Source organism: Oncorhynchus clarkii, chromosome 20 (genome assembly GCF_045791955.1).
Source record: "Oncorhynchus clarkii lewisi isolate Uvic-CL-2024 chromosome 20, UVic_Ocla_1.0, whole genome shotgun sequence".
In the NCBI taxonomy this organism is placed as follows: Eukaryota; Metazoa; Chordata; class Actinopteri; order Salmoniformes; family Salmonidae; genus Oncorhynchus; species Oncorhynchus clarkii.
Genome location: NC_092166.1, coordinates 56,187,185 through 56,212,420, shown reverse-complemented (window position 1 = coordinate 56,212,420; position 25,236 = coordinate 56,187,185). Strand labels below are relative to the sequence as shown.

At 41.4% G+C, this 25,236-nt stretch overlaps 1 protein-coding gene across 1 annotated transcript in view; it reads right to left on the bottom strand.

Moving 5' to 3' along the window:
• Positions 1–25,236, bottom strand: part of LOC139377498 (glutamate receptor ionotropic, delta-1-like) — a 417,048-nt gene that overhangs the window by 65,614 nt on the left and 326,198 nt on the right. The window contains exons 5-7 of the mRNA XM_071120533.1: positions 22,768–22,821; positions 10,503–10,676; positions 2,293–2,454 (exon numbers count right to left, since the gene is read on the bottom strand). Coding sequence (XP_070976634.1) covers positions 2,293–2,454; positions 10,503–10,676; positions 22,768–22,821 — 390 coding nt within the window. The remainder of the gene's footprint in view (positions 1–2,292; positions 2,455–10,502; positions 10,677–22,767; positions 22,822–25,236) is intronic.

The following is a 25,236-nucleotide window of genomic DNA, read 5'->3' as shown; positions in this document are numbered from 1 at the left end:
TGCCTTGAAGAACGACCGACCGTTTGGTTACCACTGGCTTAGAGGGTAAGGCAAACAATACGCAATTTTGTAATTTGGGTGAACTATCCCTTTAACCTCACTGTTGTAGGGGGCAGTATTTTTACATCCGGATGAAAAGCGTGCCCAGAGTAAACTGCCTGCTACTCAGGCCCAGAGGCTAGGATATGCATATTATTAGTAGATTTGGATAGAAAACACTCTGACGTTTCTAAAACTGTTTGAATGATGTCTGTGAGTTTAACTTCTTAAGGTATAGGGGGGAGCATTTTTACTTTTGGATAAATAGCATGCCCAATTTCAACTTTCTGCTACTCATGCCAAGAATATAAGATATGCATATTAGTTTCTAAAACTGTTTGAATCATGTCTGTGAGTATAACAGAACTTATGTAGCAGGCAAAACACTGAGGACTAACTGTCTGTTCAGTGAGTTCTCATTGGGAAACGATATTTCTTAGGCACTTGTTTTCAGTTCCTACCGCTTCCACTGGATGTCACCAGTCTTTGGAATTTGGTTGAGGTTATTCATTTGTACAATGAAGAAGTAGGCCATCTAGGAACTGGGCAACACTGTTGAGAGTGCACAAGACGTGAAAAGTAGCATGGTTTGTTGTCTTCCTGTATTGAACACAGATAGACCCGTTTACAATTTGATTGATTATTAACGTTTAAAAATACCTAAAGTTGTATTACAAAAGTAGTTTGAAATGTTTTGGCAAAGTTTACAGGCAACTTTTGAGATATTTTGTAGTGACGTTGCGCAAATTGGAAGCTGTTTTTTTTCTGGATCAAATTTGGATATATATGGACGGAATTAAAAAGGACCAATTGTGATGTTTATGGGACATATTGGAGTGCCAACAAAAGAAGCTCGTCAAAGGTAATGCATGTTTTATATTTTATTTCTGCGTTTTGTGTAGCGCCTGCAGGGTTGAAATATGCTACCCTCTTTGTTTAATATTGGGCTATCATCAGATAATAGCTTCTTGTGCTTTCGCCGAAAAGCCTTTTAAAAATCGGCATTGTTGGCTGGATTCACAACGAGTGTAGCTTTAATTGAGTATCTTACATGTGTGATTTAATGAAAGTTAGATTTTTATGTCATTTTTTTTTATTTGCCGTGCTGCATTTTCCCTGTTTTTTGCCCAAGTGGGACGCAACCGTCCCCTATACCTTAAGAAGTTAAAGAAAAAAATAAGCAAACACGTTTGGTGTTCGCCAAAAGGAATGTGGGAGACTCCCCAAACATATGGAAGAAGGTACTCTAGTCAGATGAGACTAATATTGACATTTTTGGCCATCAAGGAAAACGCTATGCCTGGCGCAAACCCAAAACCTCTCATCACCCCGAGAACACCATCCCCATAGTGAAGCATGGTGGTGGCAGCATCAAGCTGTGGGGATGTTTTTCATTGGCAGGGACTGGGAAACTGGTCAGTATTGAAGGAATGATAGATGGTGCTAAATACAGGGAAATTCTTGAGGGAAGTCTGTTTCAGTCTTCCAGAGATTTGAGACAGAGATGGAGGTTCACCTTCCAGCAGGACAATGACCCTAAGCATACTGCTAAAGCAACACTCGAGTGGTTTAAGGGGAAACATTTAAATATCTTGGAATGGTCAAGTCAAAGCCCAGTCCTCAAACCATACAACTTGAAGGAGAAGGAGCAGTTTTGCCTTGAAGAATGGGCAAAAATCCCAGTGGCTAGATGTGCCAAGCTTATAGAGACCAAAGACACTTGCAGCTATAATTGCTGCAAAAGGTGGCTCTACAAAGTATTGACTTTGGGGGGGGTAAATAGTTATGTACGCTCAAGTTTTCTGTTTTTTTTGGTCTTATTTATTGTGTCTTATTTATTTCAAATTTAATTCAAATATTTTGCATCTTCAAAGTGGGGCGGCAGGGTAGCCTAGTGGTTAGAGCGTTGGACTAGTAACCGGAAGATTGCAAGTTCAAACCCCCGAGCTAACGAGGTACAATTCTGCCGTTCTGCCCCTGAACAGGCAGTTAACCCACTAGGCTGTCATTGAAAATAAGAATTTGATCTTAACTGACTTGCCTAGTTAAATAAAGGTAAAATAAATAAATAAAAAAGTGGTAGGCATGTTGTGTAAATCAAATGATACAACTCCCCTAAAATCCATTTTAATTCCAGGTTGCAAGGCAACAACATAGGAAACATGCCAAGGGGGAAAAATACTTTCGCAAGGCACTGTATATAGAAAAAGGTTAATATTCATGTTCTGAACTAAATTGTTGTACTAAATTTACCATCTGGATGTTCTCCAGCATGGACCAGCCTCCGTTCCATGGCTTGGTGGACTTCTTGATGCAGTTGAGACTGGCCATGCTATGCCACTTCCTGTCCACCAACTTCCTGTGGAAGGCATTGGCCAGCGCCAGCACACTGTCATACAGGTACAGGTTGGACACCTGCAGTACAGACAGTCAAAGGCATATAGAGAGAGTGAGGAGGGAGAAAACAGCATAGAATTAGATATAGAACTCTACAATGGACATTGGCATCATAGCAACATGACTGAAAATCAACCATCTCGGTCATTCTAGAAACGGATAAAATTGTAAAATGTTGTATTAAACAATACATTTCCAGGATCTCTGTTGAAAACACACACAACAGAGATTGGAGACCATGGAAACCAGTGAAACATTGATATGTGATTAAATCATTGTTGATGCACAACCTATTCATTGTACAAAAGTAAAATTGAAGCTGCACCATTAAGGAATGGTGGGACTGGTGTGTTTTGATGTTTTTAATAGGACCAGGATTTCCAATGGGTATTGTCTGTTTGTGCGGCATGAGGACATGGAAAGGTACTGCATAAACAAAGCTCAGAAAAGCTTCATAAACAGAGCCCTGTGGTTATTGCTCTTAGCAGCGCCACAGATGTTGCTCTGGCTCTGATGGGGAGTGAAGGGGTGCTAATCCTAATTACCTCCGGGAATAGAAGGCACTCTGACTGGGAGTGGGACACAGCTGGGGACATCAGGAACCGCTGGGCTGAATGAGCCATGAGGCCCCCCAAAACACACATGCATTCACACTCTCAGACAGACACACACGTGCACGCGTGCCCGCATGGCGCACGCAGGCCCGCAAGACGCCCACGCACATTCACACAGACACACATACACACGCCCCTATCAAAGTGACACACAGCATGACAGTCCCCTTGACCAGATGTGAGTCCAGCTCCAGAGTCAACCCAGCGCCATGGAGCAGAAACTAAACGCACAGTGACAAATAAGCAGCGGAGCAGTCCAACTGTTTCAGAGGCAGAAGACGAAGACATCACACTAGGCTATGATAATGACATCCTCTGCACTGACAATTCATGCCGTCTCCCTTCTCCACCACATTGGAAAAGCAACATTAAGAATCTGCCCCCTTTTTTTTTCCATTTTCGCCTAAAATGACATACCCAAATCTAACTGCCTGTAGCTCAGGACCTGAAGCAAGGACATGCACATTCTTGATACCATTTGAAAGGAAACACTTTAAAGTTTGTGGAAATGTGAAATGAATGTAGGAGAATATATCACATTAGATCTGGTAAAAGATAATACAAAGACAAAAACATTTTTTTTGTACCATCATCTTTGAAATGCAACAGGATGGCCATAATGTATTATTTCATCCCATGCGCACTTGAGATTTTGGCCACTCAATGGCAGCAGTGTATAGACTGATCCAATAAACCATCACATTTCTGTTCAAAATTTTGTATCAGGACTGCCCAAATGTGCCTAATTGGTTTATTAATACATTTTCAAATTCATAACTGTGCACTCTCCTCACAATAGCATGGTGTTATTTCACTGTAATAGCTACTGTAAATTGAACAGTGTAGTTAGATTAACAATAATTTAAGCTTTCTGCCAATATCAGATATGTCAATGTCCTGGGAAATGTTCTTGTTACTTACAACCTCATGCTAATCACATTAGCCTACGTTAGATCAACCGTCCCATGGGGGACACACCGATCCACAACATGGAGCTGCATCCGCATGATAATACTATAGGCTATGGCACACATTCACCCCACATCATGATATGATAACTTAATTATTATGCCTTTTGTCATTTTAGAGTGTGAACATTATATATGGATGAGGATCAGGCCAACAATGTGCAGGCCTACTAGAGTGTAGTAATGCATAGAGCTGTCTACACTAGTCTGTGGCCAGAGTAGAAGCCTCAAGGACAACTATGAGCCGGGCTAACTAAGTCGAGGCAGGGCTAAAGCTGAGCAGGGCTAACTAAGGCTGGGCTGCGGACTGCATCTGCTGGGTAGTTTGTAACTGAAGACCTGGGACAGCGACACTAGCTACAACGTCCCCATCAATCCCAACCCCCTGGACCTAAATCTCTCTATCACTGACAGAGAAGGCAAGAACAACAACAACGAGCATTCTCTCTATGTTTTCTCCCCGTGCCCGTGTCACCCTTCTTCAGTCCTCTCCTCCGCCTTGTTGTTAGCTGTGTGTGGCCTGTCCTGATCTCTGTGTTTTGACAATAACCTTCAGATTACTTCACTATCACAACAGGTTTGATGCAAGAGGTTCAACCAGAGATCAACAAGTGACCCCTTTAGAAGCCTCAATCAAGAGATCTGTGATCAGCGATCTCAGTCAAACTCAATGTCACCCAGAGAAGTGGAATGGAATGCCACATTGTGGAAGTGATTTGGTGTACGCCAGTACGACCTGCCACCGGCTCTGAGTAAATCAAGCCTGTGTGTCTACACTATGTACGCGGATGACTCAACAGTATACAAGTCAGCTACAACAGCGAGTAAAATCATTGCAACACTTAACAAATATCTACAGTCAGTTTCAGAATGGGTGGCAAGGAATAAGTTAGTCCTAAATATTTTGAAAAATAAAAGCATTGTATTTGGGACAAATCATTCACTAAACCCCAAATACCTCAACTAAATATTGTAATGAATCATGTGGAAATTGAGATGACTAAACTGAGGAGACTAAACTGCTTAGAGTAACCCTGGATTGTAAACTGTTAAGGTCAAAACAAATTGATACAGCAGTAGCTAAGATGGGGAGAACAACAATATCAACAAGGCAGGTCCTACAGGACCTAGTTTAGTCACACCCAGACTACTGCCCTGCCGTGTGGTCAGGTGCCATAAAGAGAGACTTGGGAAAACTACAACTGTCCCAGAACAGGGCAGCACAGCTGGCCCTTAAATGTACACGTAGATCTAACATGAATAATATGCATGTCAATCTCTCATTGCTCAAAGTAGAGAAGTGAATGACTTCATCACTACTCGTTTTGGTAAGAATTACTGACATGTTGAATGCACCGAGCTGTCTGTTTAAACTACTAGCACACAGCTCGGACACATACATATCCCACAAGACAGGTCGCCAGAGGTCTCTTCACAGTACCAAAGTCCAGATCAGACAATGGGAAGTGCATACTACTACATAGAGCCATGGCTACATGAAACTCTATTCCACATCAAGTAACCCACAGACGCAGTCAAATCAGATTTAAAAAACAGATAAAAAATACACCTTATGTGAAGAGTCACACACACAGGTACAAACACACACATACAAACAAACATAGCATACACACTATACACACACGTACACCTGGATTGTGTGTTGTACTAGAGTGGTCGCCAGAGGGCACACACTTAAGTATTGTGAAATCTGTTTTAAAAATGTATTAGTGTACTTTATATTAATGCCTTAATTTTTTATGGACTCCAGGAACAGTAGTAATGGGGATCCACAATAAATACAAAATACAAATACCGACCGAGTGAACGTGCGGATATGACTAATTTGTTAATACATGGCGAACTGACATCTTTCCAGGGGGGAAGTAGATACAGTAGTGTTGAAATTGCTAATTTTGTGATAAACCGCTGACGGGGTTCGCCGGCAGCATGAACCAGCGTTTGCCATGTCACAAAGGTGATTTAACATCAAAGAGCATTTAACCCTCTTTTTCATGAATTATTGAGATAGGAGCCCCCTGAGGAGTTGGGCCATCTGCTAACGGTTAGCGATAGCGAGAGTTCAGGTGGGTTCAAGGTTTTTTTTCTCCATTCAGAGACACCTCTGGTTACATAAATGAGGAACAGAGGGGAGGGATGTCAGAGAGCAGCATCCGTGTGATTTTGTTGGGTGGCTGATTGATCATGTCTAGCTGCTATCTAGCTGCCATATCAAAGGGGTATCTATGATACATTTGTCATCATGCTGTACTTTTGTTGATTCCTATACTGCATGTATTCAAAAGGGGTAATGTATTCAAAAACATATTCTTGTCAATAAACTGCAGGAAGTACTCAGCGTTTACTCAACCAAGTTTGCGAGAATGTCCGACTATTATTCGTTGGAGTGTTATCAATAAACCCTGAACAGTTTCAACCTCCAATAGTAAAAAAAAAAAAATCTACCTCCAATAGCTATTTACAGTGCCTTGCGAAAGTATTCGGACCCCTTGAACTTTGCGACCTTTTGCCACATTTCAGGCTTCAAACATAAAGATATAAAACTGTATTTTTTTGTGAAGAATCAACAACAAGTGGGACACAATCATGAAGTGGAACGACATTTATTGGATATTTCAAACTTTTTTAACAAATCAAAAACTGAAAAACTGGGCGTGCAAAATTATTCAGCCCCCTTAAGTTAATACTTTGTAGCGCCACCTTTTGCTGCGATTACAGCTGTAAGTCGCTTGGGGTATGTCTCTATCAGTTTTGCACATCGAGAGACTGAATTTTTTTCCCATTCTTCCTTGCAAAACAGCTCGAGCTCAGTGAGGTTGGATGGAGAGCATTTGTGAACAGCAGTTTTCAGTTCTTTCCACAGAAAAAAGTTAAATTTTGGTTTCATCTGACAAGAGCACCTTCTTCCACATGTTTGGTGTGTCTCCCAAGTGGCTTGTGGCAAACATTAAACGACACTTTTTATGGATATCTTTAAGAAATGGCTTTCTTCTTGCCACTCTTCCATAAAGGCCAGATTTGTGCAATATACGACTGATTGTTGTCCTATGGACAGAGTCTCCCACCTCAGCTGTAGATCTCTGCAGTTCATCCAGAGTGATCATGGGCCTCTTGGCTGCATCTCTGATCAGTCTTCTCCTTGTATGAGCTGAAAGTTTAGAGGGACGGCCAGGTCTTGGTAGATTTGCAGTGGTCTGATACTCCTTCCATTTCAATATTATCGCTTGCACAGTGCTCCTTGGGATGTTTAAAGTTTGGGAAATCTTTTGTATCCAAATCCGGCTTTAAACTTCTTCACAACAGTATCTCGGACCTGCCTGGTGTGTTCCTTGTTCTTCATGATGCTCTCTGCGCTTTTAACGGACCTCTGAGACTATCACAGTGCAGGTGCATTTATACGGAGACTTGATTACACACAAGTGGATTGTATTTATCATTAGTCATTTAGGTCAACATTGGATCATTCAGAGATCCTCACTGAACTTCTGGAGAGAGTTTGCTGCATTGAAAGTAAAGGGGCTGAATAATTTTGCACGCCCAATTTTTCAGTTTTTGATTTGTTAAAAAAGTTTGAAATATCCAATAAATGTTGTTCCACTTCATGATTGAGTCCCACTTGTTGTTGATTCTTCACAAAAAAATACAGTTTTATATCTTTATGTTTGAAGCCTGAAATGTGGCAAAAGGTCGCACAGTTCAAGGGGGCCGAATACTTTCGCAAGGCACTGTAAATAGCTACCTAGACTATCTGCATTGACCCTTTTTGCACTAACGTTTTTGACTCATCACATACGCTGCTGCCAATGTTTATTATCTATCCTCTTGCCAAGTAACTATATTCCTAGTTATATGTAAATACCTACCTCAATTACCTCATACCCTTGCACATCGACTCTGTACTGGTACCCTGTGTATACAGCCAAGTTATCGTTACTCATTGTCTATTTATTATTAAGTATTTTCTTTCTCTCTGCATTTTGTATGAAGCATGTGACGAATAAAATTTGATTCAATTTTTGGGGAATGAAGTGCAGATTACTTGATGAGTAAACTAGAAACATGTATATGAGTGGGATGTTTAGTCTGAAAAAAATACTTTTGAGAGACTCAGGAGACTGAAAGCAAAACAACTAACAAAACAAAATGAGTGTCACGTCCTGACCTTTTTTTATGTCTCTATTTTAGGTTGGTCAGGGCGTGAGTTGGGGTGGATATTCTATATTTTGTTCTATGTTTGTATTTCTCGGTGTTTGGCCTGGTATGGTTCCCAATCAGAGGCAGCTGTCAATCGTTGTATCTCATTGAGAACCATACTTAGGCAGCCTGTTTTCACCTTTGAGTTGTGGGTAGTTGTTTTCTGTCTCTGTCTCTGTACCAGACAGGACTGTTTCGTTTGTTCCGTTTTGTTATTTTTGTTCTAGTGTTCAGTGTAATTAAAAGATCATGAACACGTACCACCCTGCACCTTGGTCCTCTCCTTCTTCCACCTACGACAGCCGTTCCAATGAGTCAATAGGAACCACAGGGTATCTAACGCCTCGCTAGCATCCTTGTCCTCTCAACCATAGAAATAGAATCACAAGAATTGGCATCCCCATTCTCCTATTGATTATATTTATATGCTCTCTACCAACTTTTCTTTATCTGTCCTTCAGACCCCAAACACCTGTCACTGTATTCCAGCACATGTCAATAGCCCAGCCTTGTGTAACTTCTCATCATCCATTGTCACGCAATAGGAGATACACTATACAGTATGTACTGTTGACCCTCGGGGGCCTCAGGGGCCCCCAGGTCACAGGCTCAGTGATACTCTAAACAATCAGAAGGCTCTTTAATTCTGGGGCTATCACTGCCATAACATGTGACAGGGGTCACTGACTTTGTCCCATTGGCAGCATCAGATAACAGTAAAAGAAAACATTGGCATAAAACTCAAATGTATTCAATACACATACTTGTTATTTCTTATTTATTTGTTATAATCGACCTTGAACATATTAATGAAGCGCAAGTGCAATTTGGCTCTGAATGTCATATGTGGGGATAGACTTTTTTTCCTGAACAAATCTCCTGACCAGGAATAACTCGGGACTAGGGCCTCTGGTCAGGTAACATGGTCAGGAAAGATTCTCGACCCTAGGCATATACAGTAGAAGTTGAACGTTTACATACACCTTAGCCAAAAACATTTAGACTCTGTTTTTCACAATTCCTGACAGTTAATCCTAGTAAAAATACCCTCTCTTAGGTCAGTTAGGATCACCACTTTATTTTAAGAATGTGAAATGTCAGAATAATAGTAGAGAGAAGGATTTAATTCAGCTTTTATTTAATTCATCACATTCTCAGTGGATCAGAAGTTTACATACACTCAATTATCATTTGGTAGAATTTCCTTAATTTTTTTTAACTTGAGTAAAACATTTCCACAAGCTTCCCACAATATGGTGGGTGAATTTTGGCCCATTCCTCCTGACAGAGCTGGTGTAACTGAGTCAGGTTATTAGGCCTCCTTACTCGCACATGCTTTTTCAGTTCTGCCAACACATCTTCTTTGGGATTGAGGTCAGGGCATTGTGATGGCCACTCCAATACCTTGACTTTGTTGTCCTTAAGCCATTTTGCCACAACTTTAGAAGTATGCTTGAGGTCATTGTCCATTTGGAAGACCCATTTGTGACCAAGCTTTAACTTCCAGACTGATGTCTTGAGATGTTGCTTCAATGTATCCACATAATTTTCCTCCCTCATGACGCCATCTATTTTGTGAAGTGCACCAGTCCCTCCTGCAACAAAGCACCCCCACAACATGATGCTGCCACCCCCGTGCTTCATGGTTGGGATGGTGTTCTTCGGCTTGCAAGCTCCCCCCACCTTTTTCCTCCAAACATAACAATGGTCATTATGGCCAAACAGTTCTATTTTTGTTTCATCAGACCAGAAGACATTTCTCCAAAAAGTACGATCTTGGTCACCATGTGCAGTTGCAAACCGTAGTCTGGCTTTTTTATGGCGGTTTTGGAGCAGTGAATTATTCCTTGCTGAGCGACCTTTCAGGTAATGATGTCATGCAAAGAGGCACTGAGTTTGATTGTAGGCCTTGAAATACATCCACAGGTACACAGGTACACCTCCTATTGACTCAAATGATGTCAATTAGCCTTTCAGAAGCTTCTAAAGCTATGACATCATTATTAAACTTCTGACCCACTGGAATTGTGATACAGTGAATTATAAGTGAAATAATCTGTCTGTAAACAATTGTTGGAAAAATGACTTGTGTCATGCACAAAGTAGATGTCCTAACCGACTTGCCAAAACTATAGTTTGTTAACAAGAAATGTGTTGAGTGGTTGAAAAACAAGTTTTAATGACTCCAACCTAAGTGTATGTAAACATCCGTCTTCAACTGTAAGACCTTGATGTGAAGGTGCCAGAAAAGGTCCTTTGTTGAACTGACCTCCAGTGACTGTAGGTATCCTTCCTGTGGGTCACAGAGCAGGGAGGAGATGCGGTGGTTGTTCCTCATGCAGCGCACGTTGCTGTCCCTCCACAGAGGAAAGATCTGACGAATCACTGTCATCCGCCCCAAAGCACTGTGTGCCAGCTCCATGATCTCTGTGTCGCTGATCTCCTATAACGAGCGGGGGAGAGAAGGGGAGAGGTTGAGAGAAGGGGACAGACATGTTACAGCATAAAAAAACTCTATAGAGGTGAAGTTGAAACAAAAACTGTTCTGCCTGTAACTACTATGACAAGGTTGAACAGAGTCCCTGTGTATGGTCACCACATAAAAACAGTCTCAGTTGGACTAGTGTCAGTCTTATCAGTTGTTGTCAGTCTCCTGACAAGACCGACAAGTCCTGCTGAGACTGTCCTTATACGGACGCTGTACCTGAAGAGTATTTTCATTTTGATTCAGAACAGGCATGGGCACAGTGACCAAACCCATCTAAACAGCACAATGCACATGAGAATGGAAACCCACAATCAATATTCAAGCAATTTTCTGCATGTAGAAACTGCAATATCCGCTGAGGGAAAGAGTGTGTCAGAGGGAAATTGGTCATTTAAATGTTTGACGTCCAAGTGAAAGAGTCATGAAAAGGGAAAACTTAAGCGAGAGCTGTGTCCTCTATGGTGTACGGTGTCAATATTAGGACAGCCTCGGTCTCAGCAGGTGGCAGTGCTGCAGGAGCTGCATCCTTAGGATGAATCTCTTAGACTAGTAGGAATAAGGATGCTTTGATTCATGGTGAAAGAGCATATTCCTTCTGCTCTTTCGTTTTCCTTGGGTCAGCTTGCTGTTGACAACACATAGCTCACTCAGCCTCCAGGCAATCTCTGAGCTCCTGCCGGGGAGACCCACCCGACCCAGGGCCCCATTATCTCACCCACCACATCCACCCCCAGGATAGGTGCTAGTCAGCCACTGCCAGTTCCCAGGCTCCCTGCTCACCCCACCACCACAGCTGTTGGCTTGTCTTCTCATATTTCTTTGTTTTTGTGGTATTTTCTGCTTGCTTGGGCTTTCTGTCTGTCTGAAGCAGCAGGGAAGCCTACGGTTCTATATCACTTCCACATCAATGAGAGAGTAGATTCTTGCATGATTTGGTAATAATAACAGGCACATCTGCTGCTGACCGTTTGGGATGATTCAGTCATGCGACAATTATAATGTGATATAGGGGAAATAAATGCTGGTCGCAGCTTTATAAAATAATACTCAGAGCTGACACATGAGTTAAGTGCAGATTCTCTGACAAAATTAGGAAGCAAAGCAGTGTGGGTAATGTTTAACTCATCATCACATTCTTATTTTCTCCACATAAAGATGCCAAAGTTTTACACACTGATTTTTTCAGGTAAATGTACATCTGGAAATCCCCACAGCAGTGTAGGCCAGGAGGAGGGTTGGGGGTTGGTTTAGCATTGATTTAGCGTTGAGCCTGGCCTCCCATGCCCCTCCGGATTTCACACTCTGATGTGTCCAACAACTGCAGGTGCTGTACAGCCTGGGCCTCTATCATGCCAACCCCTGGGGAAGACCATCTGGTCATCCAACAGGTCCGAAGACTGGAGCCAAGCTACTCTAGACTCTCAAGCCCCAGACAGGAGAGTGGCCATGGGTAGGGACGATTGACAATAGACTATGGACTTGCAATGAGTGTACGAAACATTAAGGACACATGGTCTTTTCATGACATAGACTGACCAGGTGAATCCAGGTGAAAGCTATGATCTCTTATTGATGTCACAAATAGTTGTTAAATCCCCTTTAATCAGTGTAGATGAAGGGGAGGAGACAGATTAAATAAGGACTTTTAAGCCTTGAGACAATTGAGAAATGGATTGTGTTTGTGTACCATTCAGAGAGTGAATGGGCAAGACAAAATATTTAAGTGCCCTTGAATGGTGTATGGTAGTAGGTGCCAGGTGCACCATTTTGAGTTTTGCAACACTGCTGGGTTTTTCACACTCAAAAGTTTCACATGTGCATCAAGAATGTATCAAGAATGGAAGGTGTTCTTAATGTTTTGTACACTCAGCGTATAACAGACGGATATTTGGATGGAGGACACAACTGTTTACCCCTGGCAAAAGTCCATGATCTCTTTCATAAACACTCATGTTTATTTAGACAGAGTAGTGTTGATCTTGGCCTGGGACTTTGCAGCCCCTGTAGCAGATGAATAAGTAATGTAAAGCTACAGCATCGTTCTGGAAGATCTGTCTGATAGTACAACACCAAGGTTAGAGTGTCTCAGCTAGGACAAGCTAGCTACACAGTGTGAAAGTGCAATATGGTGGTACTGGAACCATACATTGCAGGCTCAATATTACGATGAAAAACGATTTGCTGGTTCTGACAGAAAAAATATACATGTTTTTTAACAAGCAGCCTCAAAAGCAACATCATTTTTTAACCTAAATTATTAACAGTGCACACACACAGTAGGGGGGAGTGGGGTAAACTGAGCCTAAGGGGTAACCTGCGACACCTTTTTTTCTAGGAAACTATACACAAAATGTATAATTAGACCATATATTTCAGAAGAGGTCATCTTTTCATGGAGGAAGAAACAACATGGACAAAGTAAAATGTATTTAGAGTTTAGGGGTTTCATGATGCTTGTGTCTAAACCAAAGTAGATCATTTTTAGACTGTTTATACATCAATTGGGGTCTCTATACGCTTTAATATGAGGTCCTAAACCTAGCATGAAAGGCCATCATTGTAGCTGTGGGGGCTAACAGTCTAAATGTTTGCACTATGGTAAGTGGAGCTGATGGTTGAGTCAGTGGCAAGTTGAGCAAATTGAAGTGCTTTCTTCCCAGGCATAATGCAAGGCATTATTGCTGAGATATGAAGTAACAACAGGGCCGTGCCTATGTAAAAAGTGTTACAAAAAAGTACAAAGTGTTTGTTAGGTCTTCAACCTATTAAAATATGCTTAAAATTATTAAAAGACAAAAAGAGATTGTGATTTTGTTGAGTTGTGGTTTTAGAAACCTAGTGGTAATATTTCATACAGTTTACATGAACTCTGATAATTTCCAGGATATACAACATCCTGAAATATATGTGGATATCTTTGTGAGATAGAATACTAGATTTTCCTTGATGGAGTGATGCTGAATGTAAAGAATTGCTTCCCTAAGTGATTCTACACAACTCTGGAACATCTGAGTCACGCAAACGTCTGATCTCTCTTTAAAGAAAATCCATATCCTAACGCTTTTCTCAGAAACATATTATTTAGAAAAGTTCTCTCTTATTCATTTTGACTGATGTCAAATGTAATTGAACAACAACAAAGAAAATCTAAGGCTACACTAATTAAACACATTTCTATATTAGCAACAAATATTATGTCTGATGATGTTCAAAGCCAAGGATCCATGCAGGGTCTCCATATTTAACAGTAGCATTTTATTTATTTAATCAATTTTAGAATGAGGCTGTAGCGTAACAAAATGTGGAAAAAGTCAAGGGGTCTGAATACTTTCCGAATGCACTGTATATATGCTATGTATGTTAATAGTGTATATTGTTTTTTTTTAAAGCAGCCCGTAGGCAATGTGTCTCGAGTCTTGTCTCGAGACCACAAATTGAGTGTCTTGTCTCGGTGTCAGATACATTTTTAAATCGGTCTTGACTCGGTCTTGGACAATGAGTATTCGTAATTTCTTCCTGAGACCTGCCGAGCCCAGCGGAATAAAAAAACTCTGAATGATGAGCTCCCATTCAGTCAGCTTCTAAAAATGCTTTTGCCAGGCCAAACATCCACAGTCCTTTCATAATACAGGTAACTGACAAAATGAAGGAAACACTAACATAAAGTGTCTTAAGAGGGCATTGGACCACTACGAGCCAGACCAGCTTCAATCCACCTTGGCATAGATTCTAGTGTATGGAATGCTATTGGAAGGATGTGCTATTGTGCTATATGTGCTATGTGCTATTGGAAGGATGTGACACCATTCTTCCATGAGAAATTCCATCATTTGGTGTTCTATTGATGTTGGTGGAAAATGCTGTCTCAGGCACCGCTACAGAATCTCCCATTAGTGTTGAATTGGGTTTAGATCTGGTGACTGAGATGGCTATGGTATATGGTTTACATCGTATTCATGCTCATCAAACCATTCAGTGACCACTCGTGCCCTGTGGATGGGGACATAGTAATCATATGGGGGCATAGACATGGTAGGCAAAATAATGTCCTGTCCATCATTTTTATACATGACCTTAAGCATGATAGGATGTTAATTGCTTAATTTACTCAGGAATAGTGTTGTTACATGACCGTATTACCACCATGAAGGCAGTGAAATTATACGTGACCGTTTACGGTAATTAGGCTTCTCCAATTTATGATGCTGCTCATTAGCAGCCTACCAAACGTTCTAACTGCCTGGTACTCAGCACTATATTGTCCCTGTAATCACTATGACATCAATGCAAATGTGATCGAAAATCTAATCAAACACTTCATGAGAGCCCATGAGCTCATGTTGCGCAACATTTGTATAGGCTATGCAATTGCGTCAGAAAACAGAGTGATGGCCTCTATTAAAAAGAGGAGGATCCCATTCGCTTTCTATAGTCTAGGCCAACTGTATTTATTTAACAACTTTCCTAATATTAAGCACATTGTCACGCCTGCTCCCTCTCTCCCTCACTGGCGCTCGAGGGCGCCAGGCTGCCCTGCGCTGCTCACTCCTACCACCATCATTACGCACATCCTAGTCATTCACATCAGAGATTCATTGGACTCATCTGGACTCAATCACCTGTGTTACTACCTCCCCTATATCTGTCTGTTCCCCAGCTCTGTTCCCCGCTTCAGAATTGACTAATGTATGTTGTTGGGTTACCCGGTTCTGGCCCTATTCCTGTCCTGTGCAAAATTAAATGTTCAGTCACTGTACAGCGCTGGCTTTTCAGTTGGTGTTAATTATCGGTCAATTACTGTGAGACCTGCAGTTCTTTGCTTGATAATCACTGGCTGACGAATTTTCACACCCGCCACAGCCTTACTCAGGAACCACACCTGTGTGGAAGCACCTGCTTTCAATATACTTTGTATCACTCAATCGCTGAAGTGTTTCCATGATTTTGTCAGTTACCTGTACATTCATATCCACTGCTAACTTTATGCCTAACCTTAAATACTGCATTGTTACTATATACAGCCAATTTTGACTTTGCAGCAGGCCCAACTAGTGGAAATCTCTCAGCTGTGCCTCCAGAACAAGACTCATCCCAATAAATGTCAACTTGCTCTGTGCAGCTACTAGGGAAGAGTGGAGGAAATTGTTTGAAAGTTGAGCACTCACTATCTCTGTTTAAAGTGGTCTGTTCCCGAGTGTGTACATTTAAGTCAAAATATCTTTCATGATAAAGAAGTAGCTTAGTATTGAGAAGATATGATAAAAACATAGCTTGACCAGTCTTGATTAGCCCTCGGAAGCCCCGCCTTCCTGGCTCTGATACCAGGGATCACATGAGTTTCCTCAATTTAGCACAGGTCTTCAGCGAGCCCAAGTTCCCTGACGGCGCAGGGACAAAATATGTTATACCTTGTTCCCTCCTTCAGGGAACAGTAGTTATATTCATAACTGTACATTCCCCTTTAGTCGGTCACTCTGTATAACATATTATGGGGACATACAATCACGCCCCAAGCCAGCTCAGAGGGTACCTAACTAGGAAGCTCACGGTAGCCCAAGCACACACAGGTTGCTCCAGCTCCAAAAAAGGGTTGGTGGGAACTGGAACATGCTGTCATACACATCGATCCAGAGCATCACAAACATGCTCAATGGATGACATGTCTCATGAGTATGCAGGCCATGGAAGAACTGGGACATTTTTAGCGTCCAGGAATTGTGTACAGATCCTTGCAACATGGAGCTGTGCATTATCATGCTGAAACATGAGGTGATGGCGGTGGATGAATGGCATGACAATGGGCAGGAACTCGTCACGGTATCTCTGTGCATTCAAATTTCCATAGATAAAATGCAATTGTGTTCATTGTCCATAGCTTATGCCATGCCATAACTCCACCGCCACCATGAGGCACTCTATTCACAGCTTTGAGATCAGCAAACCGCTCGCTCACACCGGTCATCTGCCCAGTACGTCGAGCACGCAGATGAGCTTCCCTGAGACGGTTTCTTACAGTTTGTGCAGTAATTCTTCGGTTTTGCAAACACAGTTTCATCAGCTGTTCTCAGACTATTCCACAGGGGAAGAAGCCGGATGTGGAGGTCCTGGGCTGGCGTGGTTACACATGGTCTGCGGTTGTGAAGCCGGTTGGACGTACTGCCAAATTCTCTAAAACAATATTGGAGGTGGTTTATGGTAGAGAAATGAACATCCAATTATCTGGCAACAGCTTTGGTGGCCATTCCTGCAGTCAGCATGCCAATTGCATGCTCCCTCAAAACTTGAGACATCTGTGGCATTGTGTTGTGTGACAAAACTGCACATTTTAGAGTGGCCTTTTATTGTCCCCAGCACAAGATGCACCTGTGTAATGATCATGCTGTTTAATCTGCTTCTTGATATGCCACACCTGTTGGATGGATTATCTTGGCAAAGGATAAATGTTCACTAAACACATTGGTGCACACAATTTGAGAGAAATAGGCTTTTTGTCCATAGCGAACATTTCTGGGATCTTTCATTTCAGCCAACACTTTACATGTTGCATTTATATTCAATGTAATACACCACACTGACTCCTTAGATGCAAATCGGTATTGGACTGAAAGAGAGAGGCATAAGTCATCGGACACCCCAGACAGAGCAAAGAAACAGGACATAAAAAAGTGAAGGCGGTGTCGCCAGAGACAAGTTAGTTTATAAATGTAAAACAATCCATACATTCTAGATACAGTAATGAGTTTTGAAAAGTTTAGACTTGTTCCAAAGATTTTAGTGTTTTCTTTTTCAGCTTTTAGATTCCAGTGTTCAAGACAGTTAGATTTTTGGGCAAAATAAGTGATTGTCTTCTGTAATTTCACAGGCTATGGACAGTCGGCATTTTTAATTACCTCCCCTCCTGGCGTTCCCCTTAGTTTGAGGACTTGATTGCAGAAGCATTCCGGAGAAGAAGGGCCAAGCGGGCTTATGGGAATTAAAAGTGGCATCAATCCAAGTTTACCGCAGCCCTACCCAAAACATCTGATGTGAAATAGACCACAGACAATTATTTTCACTGACTCTTCACACCAGCTTCTCAAGACACTTTTTGAGAAGCAAACACTTACCTACAGTGCCTTGCAAAAGTATTCATACCCCTTGGAGTTTTTTCTATTTTGTTGCATTACAACCTGTAATTTAAATAGATTTCATGTTATGGACATACACAAAATAGTCCAAGTTGGTGAAGTGAAATGAAAAAAATAATTATACAAAAAAAATGAAAATGAAAATTGGTGCGTGCATATGTATTCACCCACTTTACTATGAAGCCCCTAAATAAAATCTGGTGCAACCAATTACCTTCAGAGGTCACATAATTAGTTAAATAAAGTCTACCTGTGTGAAATCTAAGTGTCACATGATCTGTCACATGATCTCAGTATATATACACTTGTTCTGTAAGGCCCCAGAGTCTGCAACACCACTAAGCAAGGGGCACCACCAAGAAAGCGGCACCGTGGAGACCAAGGAGCTCTCAAAACAGGTCAGGGACAAAGTTGTGGAGAAGTACAGATTAGGGTTGGGTTATTCAAAAATATACGAAACTTTTAATATCCCATGGATCACCATTAAATCATCATCAAAAACTTGAAAGAATATGGCACCACAACAAACCTGCTAAGAGAGGGCCACCGACAAAAACTCATGGACCAGTAAAGGAGGGCATTAATCAGAGAGGCAACAAAGAGACCAAAGATAACCCTGAAGGAGCTGCAAAGCTCCACAGTGGACATTGGAGTATCTGTCCATAGGACCACTTTAAGCCGTACACTAGTGTCTAGAAAAAAACATTGCTTAAAGAAGGAAATAACCAAACACGTTTGGTGTTCGCCAAAAGGCATGTGGGAGACTCCCCAAACATATGGAAGAAGGTACTCTGGTCAGATGAAACTAAAATGTAGCTTTTTGGCCATCAAGAAAAACAACATGCCTGGCGCAAACTCAAAACCTCTCATCACCCCGAGAATACCACCCCCACAGTGAAGCATGGTGGTGGCAGCATCCCGCTGTGGGGATGTTTTTCATCTGCAGGGACTGGGAAACTGGCCTGAATTGAAGGAATGATGGATGACGCGCTAAATACCGGGAAATTCTTGAGGGAAACCTGTTTCAGTCTTCCAAAGATTTGAGACTGGGATAGAGGTTCACCTTCCAGCAGGAAAATGACCCTAAGCATACTGCTAAAGCAACACTTGAGTGGTCTAAGGGGAAACATTTAAATTTCTTGGAATGGCCTAGTCAAAGCCTAGACCTCAAACCAATTGAGAATATGTGGTATGACTTAAAGATTGTTGTACACCAGCAGGAACCCATCTAACTTGAAGGAGCTGAAGACATTTTGCCTTGAAGAATGTGAAAAAATCCCATTGGCTAGACGTGCCAAGCTTCTAGAGACATACCCCAAGAGACTTGCAGCTGTAATAACTGCAAAAGGTGGATCTACAAAGTATTGACTTTGGGGGGGTAAATAGTTATCCGTGCTCAAGTTCTGTTTTTTTGTCTAATTTCCTTTTTGTCTCACAATAAAAAATGCTTTGCCACTTCAAAGTTGTAGGTATGTTGTGTAAATCAAATATACAAATCCCCCAAAACAGGTTACAGGTTGTAAGGCAACAAAATAGGAAAAATGCCAAGGGGGGGGGTAAATACTTTTGCAAGCCACTGTAAATACAGAACACCCACGCTTACCTACAGTTGAAGTCGGAAGTATACATACATTTAGGTTGTAGTCGTTAAAACTCATTTTTCAACCACTTCACAAATGTATTGTTAACAAACTATAGTTTTGGCAAGTTAGTTTGTGCACGACACAAGCAATTTTTCTAACAATTGTTTACAGACAGATTATTTCACTTATAATTCACTATATCACAATTCCAGTGGGTCAGAGTTTTACATACACTAAGTTGACTGTGCCTTTAAACAGCTTGGAAAATTCCAGAAAATTATGTCATGGCTTTAGAAGCTTCTGATGGGCTAATTGACATAATTTGAGTCAATTGCAGGTGTACCTGTGGATATAGTTCAAGGCCAACCTTCAAACTCAGTGCCTCTTTGCTTGACATCATGGGAAAATCAAAAGAAATAAGTCAAGACAAAAAAATAAATCATTGTAGACCTCCACAAGTCTGGTTAATCATTAGGAGCAATTTCCAAATGCCTGAAGGTACCACGTTCATCTTGTACAAACAATAGTATGCAAGCATAAACACCATGGAACCACGCAGCCGTCATACCGCTCAGGAAGGAGATGCGTTCTGTCTCCTAAAGATGAACATACTTTGGTGCGAAAAGTGCAAATCAATCTCAGAACAACAGCAAATGACCTTGTGAAGATGCTTTACAGTGTATATCCACAGTAAAACAGGCCTATATCGATATAACCTGAAAGGCTGCTCAGCAAGGAAGAATTCACTTCTCCAAAATCGCCATAAAAATCCAGACTACGGTTTGCAACTGCACATGGGGACAAAGATCATACTTTTTGTAGAAATGTCCTCTGGTCTGATGAAACAAAAATAGAACTGTTTGGCCATAATGACCATCATAATGTTTGGAGGAAAAAGAGGGAGCCTTGCAAGCCGAAGAATACCATCCCAACCGTGAAGCATGGGGGTGGCAAAATCATGTTGTGGGGGTGCTTTGTTGCAGGAGGGACTGGTGCACTCAACAAAATAGATGGCATCATGAAGAGGGAAATTATGTGGATATATTGAAGCAACATCTCAAGACATCAGTCAGGAAGTTAAAGCTTGGTCGCAAATGGGTCTTCCAAATGGACAATGACCCCAACATACTTCCAAAGTTGTGGCAAAATGGCTTAAGGACAACAAAGTCAAGGTATTGGAGTGCCCATCACAAACACCTGACCTCAATCCCAAAGAAAATTTGTTGGCAGATCTGAAAAAGTGTGTGCGAGCAAGGAGGCCTACAAACCTGACTCAGTTACACCAGCTCTGTCAGGAGGAATGGGCCAAAATTCACCCAACTTATTGTGGGAAGCTTGTGGAAGGCTTCCAAAAAATGTCCTAATTGACTGTATGTAAACTGCTGACCCTCTGGGAATGTGATGAAAGAAATAAAAGCTGAAATAAATCGTTCTCTCTTAAATTAATCTGACATAAAGTGGTGATCCTAACTGTCCTAAAACAGGGAATTTGTACTAGGATTAAATGTCAGGAATTGTGAAAACTGAGTTTAAATGTATTTGGCTAAGGTGCATGTAAACTTCCGACTTCAACTGTATATACAGAACATTACCCTCTTCTTTTTTCTTTTTGACTCCTTATTACTTATCGTTTAGAAAAAAGTATTGATATTGTGTATGTTTTTATAAATGTTTATGGCATTGTTGAGGAGAGCTTGCAATTTTAAAACATTGTTGTGTCCCTAACTTTTTTTGTTTGGAAAGGGGTTTGGAATACATTTTTTAACTTATGACTTATGTTGTACACAGCTGTCTAAGGCACAGCATGTCGGTGCAAGGGGCGTCCCGGCATTACAGTGCAATTGTATATATTTTTTACAATTGAATCTAACTTATTTCATAACTTTTTTTTTTTATTGTACTTATGTCTCATCTTGAATACTTGTTTTTAATCATGTTTTATTTAATTAGATATGTTATGTTTTACCATTTGACTTTTGAACGGGGGGGTCTGTGACAATTAAGGAAGGGAGAGGAGGGGGCTGTAACAATGGTGAGGTGTGAGCGTAAGGATAACGAAATGGCATGTCTCAGGCTGAACACATTGGCAGTCGTTGATCTCTAGTTTCCACCTTAGTGTTGTTAACACCCCATGGTTCCCGTTATCCGACAGTCGGTGGAGAAATCAGCTTTTGAATGTTCAGAGATAAAACACCAGAACAACAAGTTCTTCCGACTGGCATGGAAGTCGCGTCTTCGGAGGTGTAAGGATAATTAGTAGTCTGAAACTAGAGTATTTTGGTTCAGTGTATTAGTAAGGGCAGACTGAGGAAGTTGTTATATATTTTGTCTTTTTATCTATTATTTAGAGACCCATTTGGGTTAGTGATCATTTTTAGAGTGGCTCTTTATTTTCTCTCAGCGTGCATTATGTCACCATTCTGAATGTCTAAAGATACGTTCTTCTGAAATATGAACGCAGAAATACTAGATTAGATTTGCATTGTTCTGGTCTTGGTCTTGACTTGTCCTCAGCCCCCTTGCCCCCCTCCCGGGTCTCAGTCTTTCAGCCAATACTGAAAAACAAGTGTGGCATCCTAGTGGTCCAGAGGCCCAGACTATGTCTATGGCAAAGATCTAGGCTGCGTCATAAAAATGGCATCCTATTCCCATTGGGCTCTGGTAAAAAGTAGTATACTATATCGGGAAAATACGCACACCTAGACTCTGTATGGTGGCATACTTAAATAAGTGGATTGCGGTACCAGAACTGTTAAAACAGATCTTTCTGGAATTTAAATTCTTAATTTGCAACTGGCAGAGTGGCAACACCGGCAAATTAAGCAAGGGATGACAGTTTAGAATTTATCATTCATAAAATGAGAATTGTTTTCCAGAACTGCAAATGCTTAAAGTGGATGTGGGAGAATCAGGCATATTGAAATGTAAACAGACCAAGAGGAAACGCTCAGGCATCCTTAATTAACCACTTGGCAATGCTTGCAATGCGCTGTATCAAACAATGAACACTCCTTTTGTTAGAGCTCAGTGTGCATTGACTGAACATTATAAGACACGCACATTGCAAGGTGCTACTGAACTTCAGTCACTGTGGGTGACTCCTGAGCTAAAAGATGTCTAAAGGATGTTCCCTTAATCATCAACTCACTGCTTTTTATTGTTGTGGGTATATAGAGGGAGGGCAAAGATAGTAGTTAGGAGGAGAGAGAGAGAGAGAGAGAGAGAGAGAGAGAGAGAGAGAGAGAGAGAGAGGGAAAAGAAGCAAAGAGGGGGCCAGACAGCGATAGAGAGAGATGTAAAAACAGCATTAACATAAATACTCTTGTCTTTGCCTACCTCATTGACAAACACCCAGTGACTGTCCTTGGAAGCCAGGTTGGTTTCAACAGCCTGCAAAGAAAGAGAGAGAGGAAGAGAGAAAGAAAGAGGTTACCATACTGCAAGTGAACAGCTACGGCCGTGGAGGGAACAGGCAGATTGAGGGCAGAAGACTTGGATGTATTGCCATTGTTTCGATCCAACAAAACCCATGTAAAATCCTCTACAGTCTTGTCATTATCCAATTATACAAGGGACAAACATAACACCCATGTGGCTTGGCAAGCCATGGTGGACAGACAGCATTGGGTCCATGCAAGGCTCACAGCTAAAGACCCTCCAAAAATCCATCCACTGGACTGGAGCTTAAATCTGTCAAGAACTGAGCTCAGAATGTTCACAGAGAATGACTTGACTGTGGAAATAGTGTTGTTAAAATGTCCTTTGTTGTTCTCCCGTTTGTTGTTCTCCTGGTGGTACTGCCTTTCCCACAGTCCATTGTGTTGGCAGGCCGTTCCAGCAGAAAAGTGTACTTTCCAAACCACAAGCCTTTTGTACACCGTAGAGCTGCAGCTTAGGTAGTGCCAAAATGTTTTAGCACCTAACATCCTAGCCTTTTGAAATACTATAATTGCTCTGTGTAAGCCTACATTTGACATCGCATTGCTTGCTTGGTCCTATGTGTCATGGCTGCCTGTTTGGGTCAGGTTACCGTGGACCACAATCCGACAGAGACATCTCTCACACCCACCAGCGGGGGATCGAGAGGTATGGAGGTGGGGGAGTTTATGACACCTCCAGCCCATTGTAAATCTTAAAGCAGCAGATAAAATCCCTTTGTCCTCTCAGTGTGGAAGAATGGAATGTATGATGAGGCTATGGAGAATCTACCTCAGAACAGTAAATGGCAAATGGATGGACTTTAAATGGACTTTGGGACAATATGTTTCATCAGCCAAAAGGGTGGTAATGACGATATATGGAATATGAAAATGAATGTCGTTTTTGTTATGTGATTAAAAGTTAAATGACGACGCTATAACGAAAACATTGTAACTTGAAGAATTTTCCTAATATGTACCTGATGTTTGCATACTGTACGTTGTGTGGAAAATTTCCAGATCAAAGAGAATGTTTTTGTAAAGATGAAATGTGAAGTTAGTTGTCTAAATTGGACCAGAGTCAAATCCAGACCAAGCCTCGTAACTAGTTATGCCCAGAGAACTTGCCATAAAGACGGAAATGCCCCTTTCTGACCCAAGGGTATAAAACATGTGAGTTAAGAATTTACATTCAGACTAGGTGACCACGTGCTGCAGCCAAAGTCCTAGTTAGTCGCAACCCCAAAACGCAACACAAGGTTGAAGAAGATAAAGGAACAGTTTAACAATCTAAGAGGGTGAATTCAAGCAGGACCACCGGTTACCACTCTCCAAGGAATCGTGTGTCTATACTGCTTTCATTCCAAGGAATCGTGTGTCTACATTGCTTTCATTCCAAGGAATCGTGTGTCTACACTGATTTCATTCCAAGGAATCGTGTGTCTACACTGCTTTCATTCCAAGGAATCGTGTGTCTACACTGCTTTCATTCCAAGGAATCGTGTGTCTACACTGCTTTCATTCCAAGGAATCGTGTGTCTACACTGCTTTCATTCCAAGGAATCGTGTGTCTACACTGCTTTCGGTCAGCTACACGGCTGACCGTACTCAGAAGAATCCCTTTCAGAACAAGGGTGAGGAAACGGACCACTAACAGAAAGGACACTGACATCGTGTGGACAATCAGAGAGTTACACCCGGTAACCAAAGAAGACCGTCATCAGAGGAGAAGGCGAACCCGGTCCACGAAGAGACACCCCATCGGAGACATTTGACAAATAATTACATTATATTCTGACCCATAAGAGTCGCAGTTCGGGGCAAGGTGTTAGGGATAAACTAAGCATAGTTTACAAATGTCCTTTTCTCTCGTGCACTCTCTCTTTGTCTCTCTTTTTAAATCCCCATTTTGTGTAACACGTGTCATATTGTTTTGGCCCACTAGGGACCTGTTTCATTGTACTAAGTTCTAATCAATAGCCTAAATAATCAACTAAATTGGTGTGATACGGATTCATTTAGTGGGACTCGAGTTTGTGCAGATTCCAGGATTATGCGATGTTAAGGATGAGACTGTAGAGGAAATGAATGAATTAGCGACTGTTGTAAATCAATATCCTCATATTCTTCGAGTTAATTTGGGAAATGGAAACTCAATAAAAACAAACTTCCCATGATGCCCCAGGTTACTGCGTTAATGAATACCTGATTCATTGAATCACGTAATTATAAACAGTTAATCATTCGATGAACAGCACTCGTCACATTAATCAATACAACGTCACGACATACACCCTGTGTTGTAGTCACAACAGAGACTTTCTTGTAGTGCAATAAAAATTGTTGTTTAAAATGCCATTTGCAGAAAGAAAGGCCTACACATGGT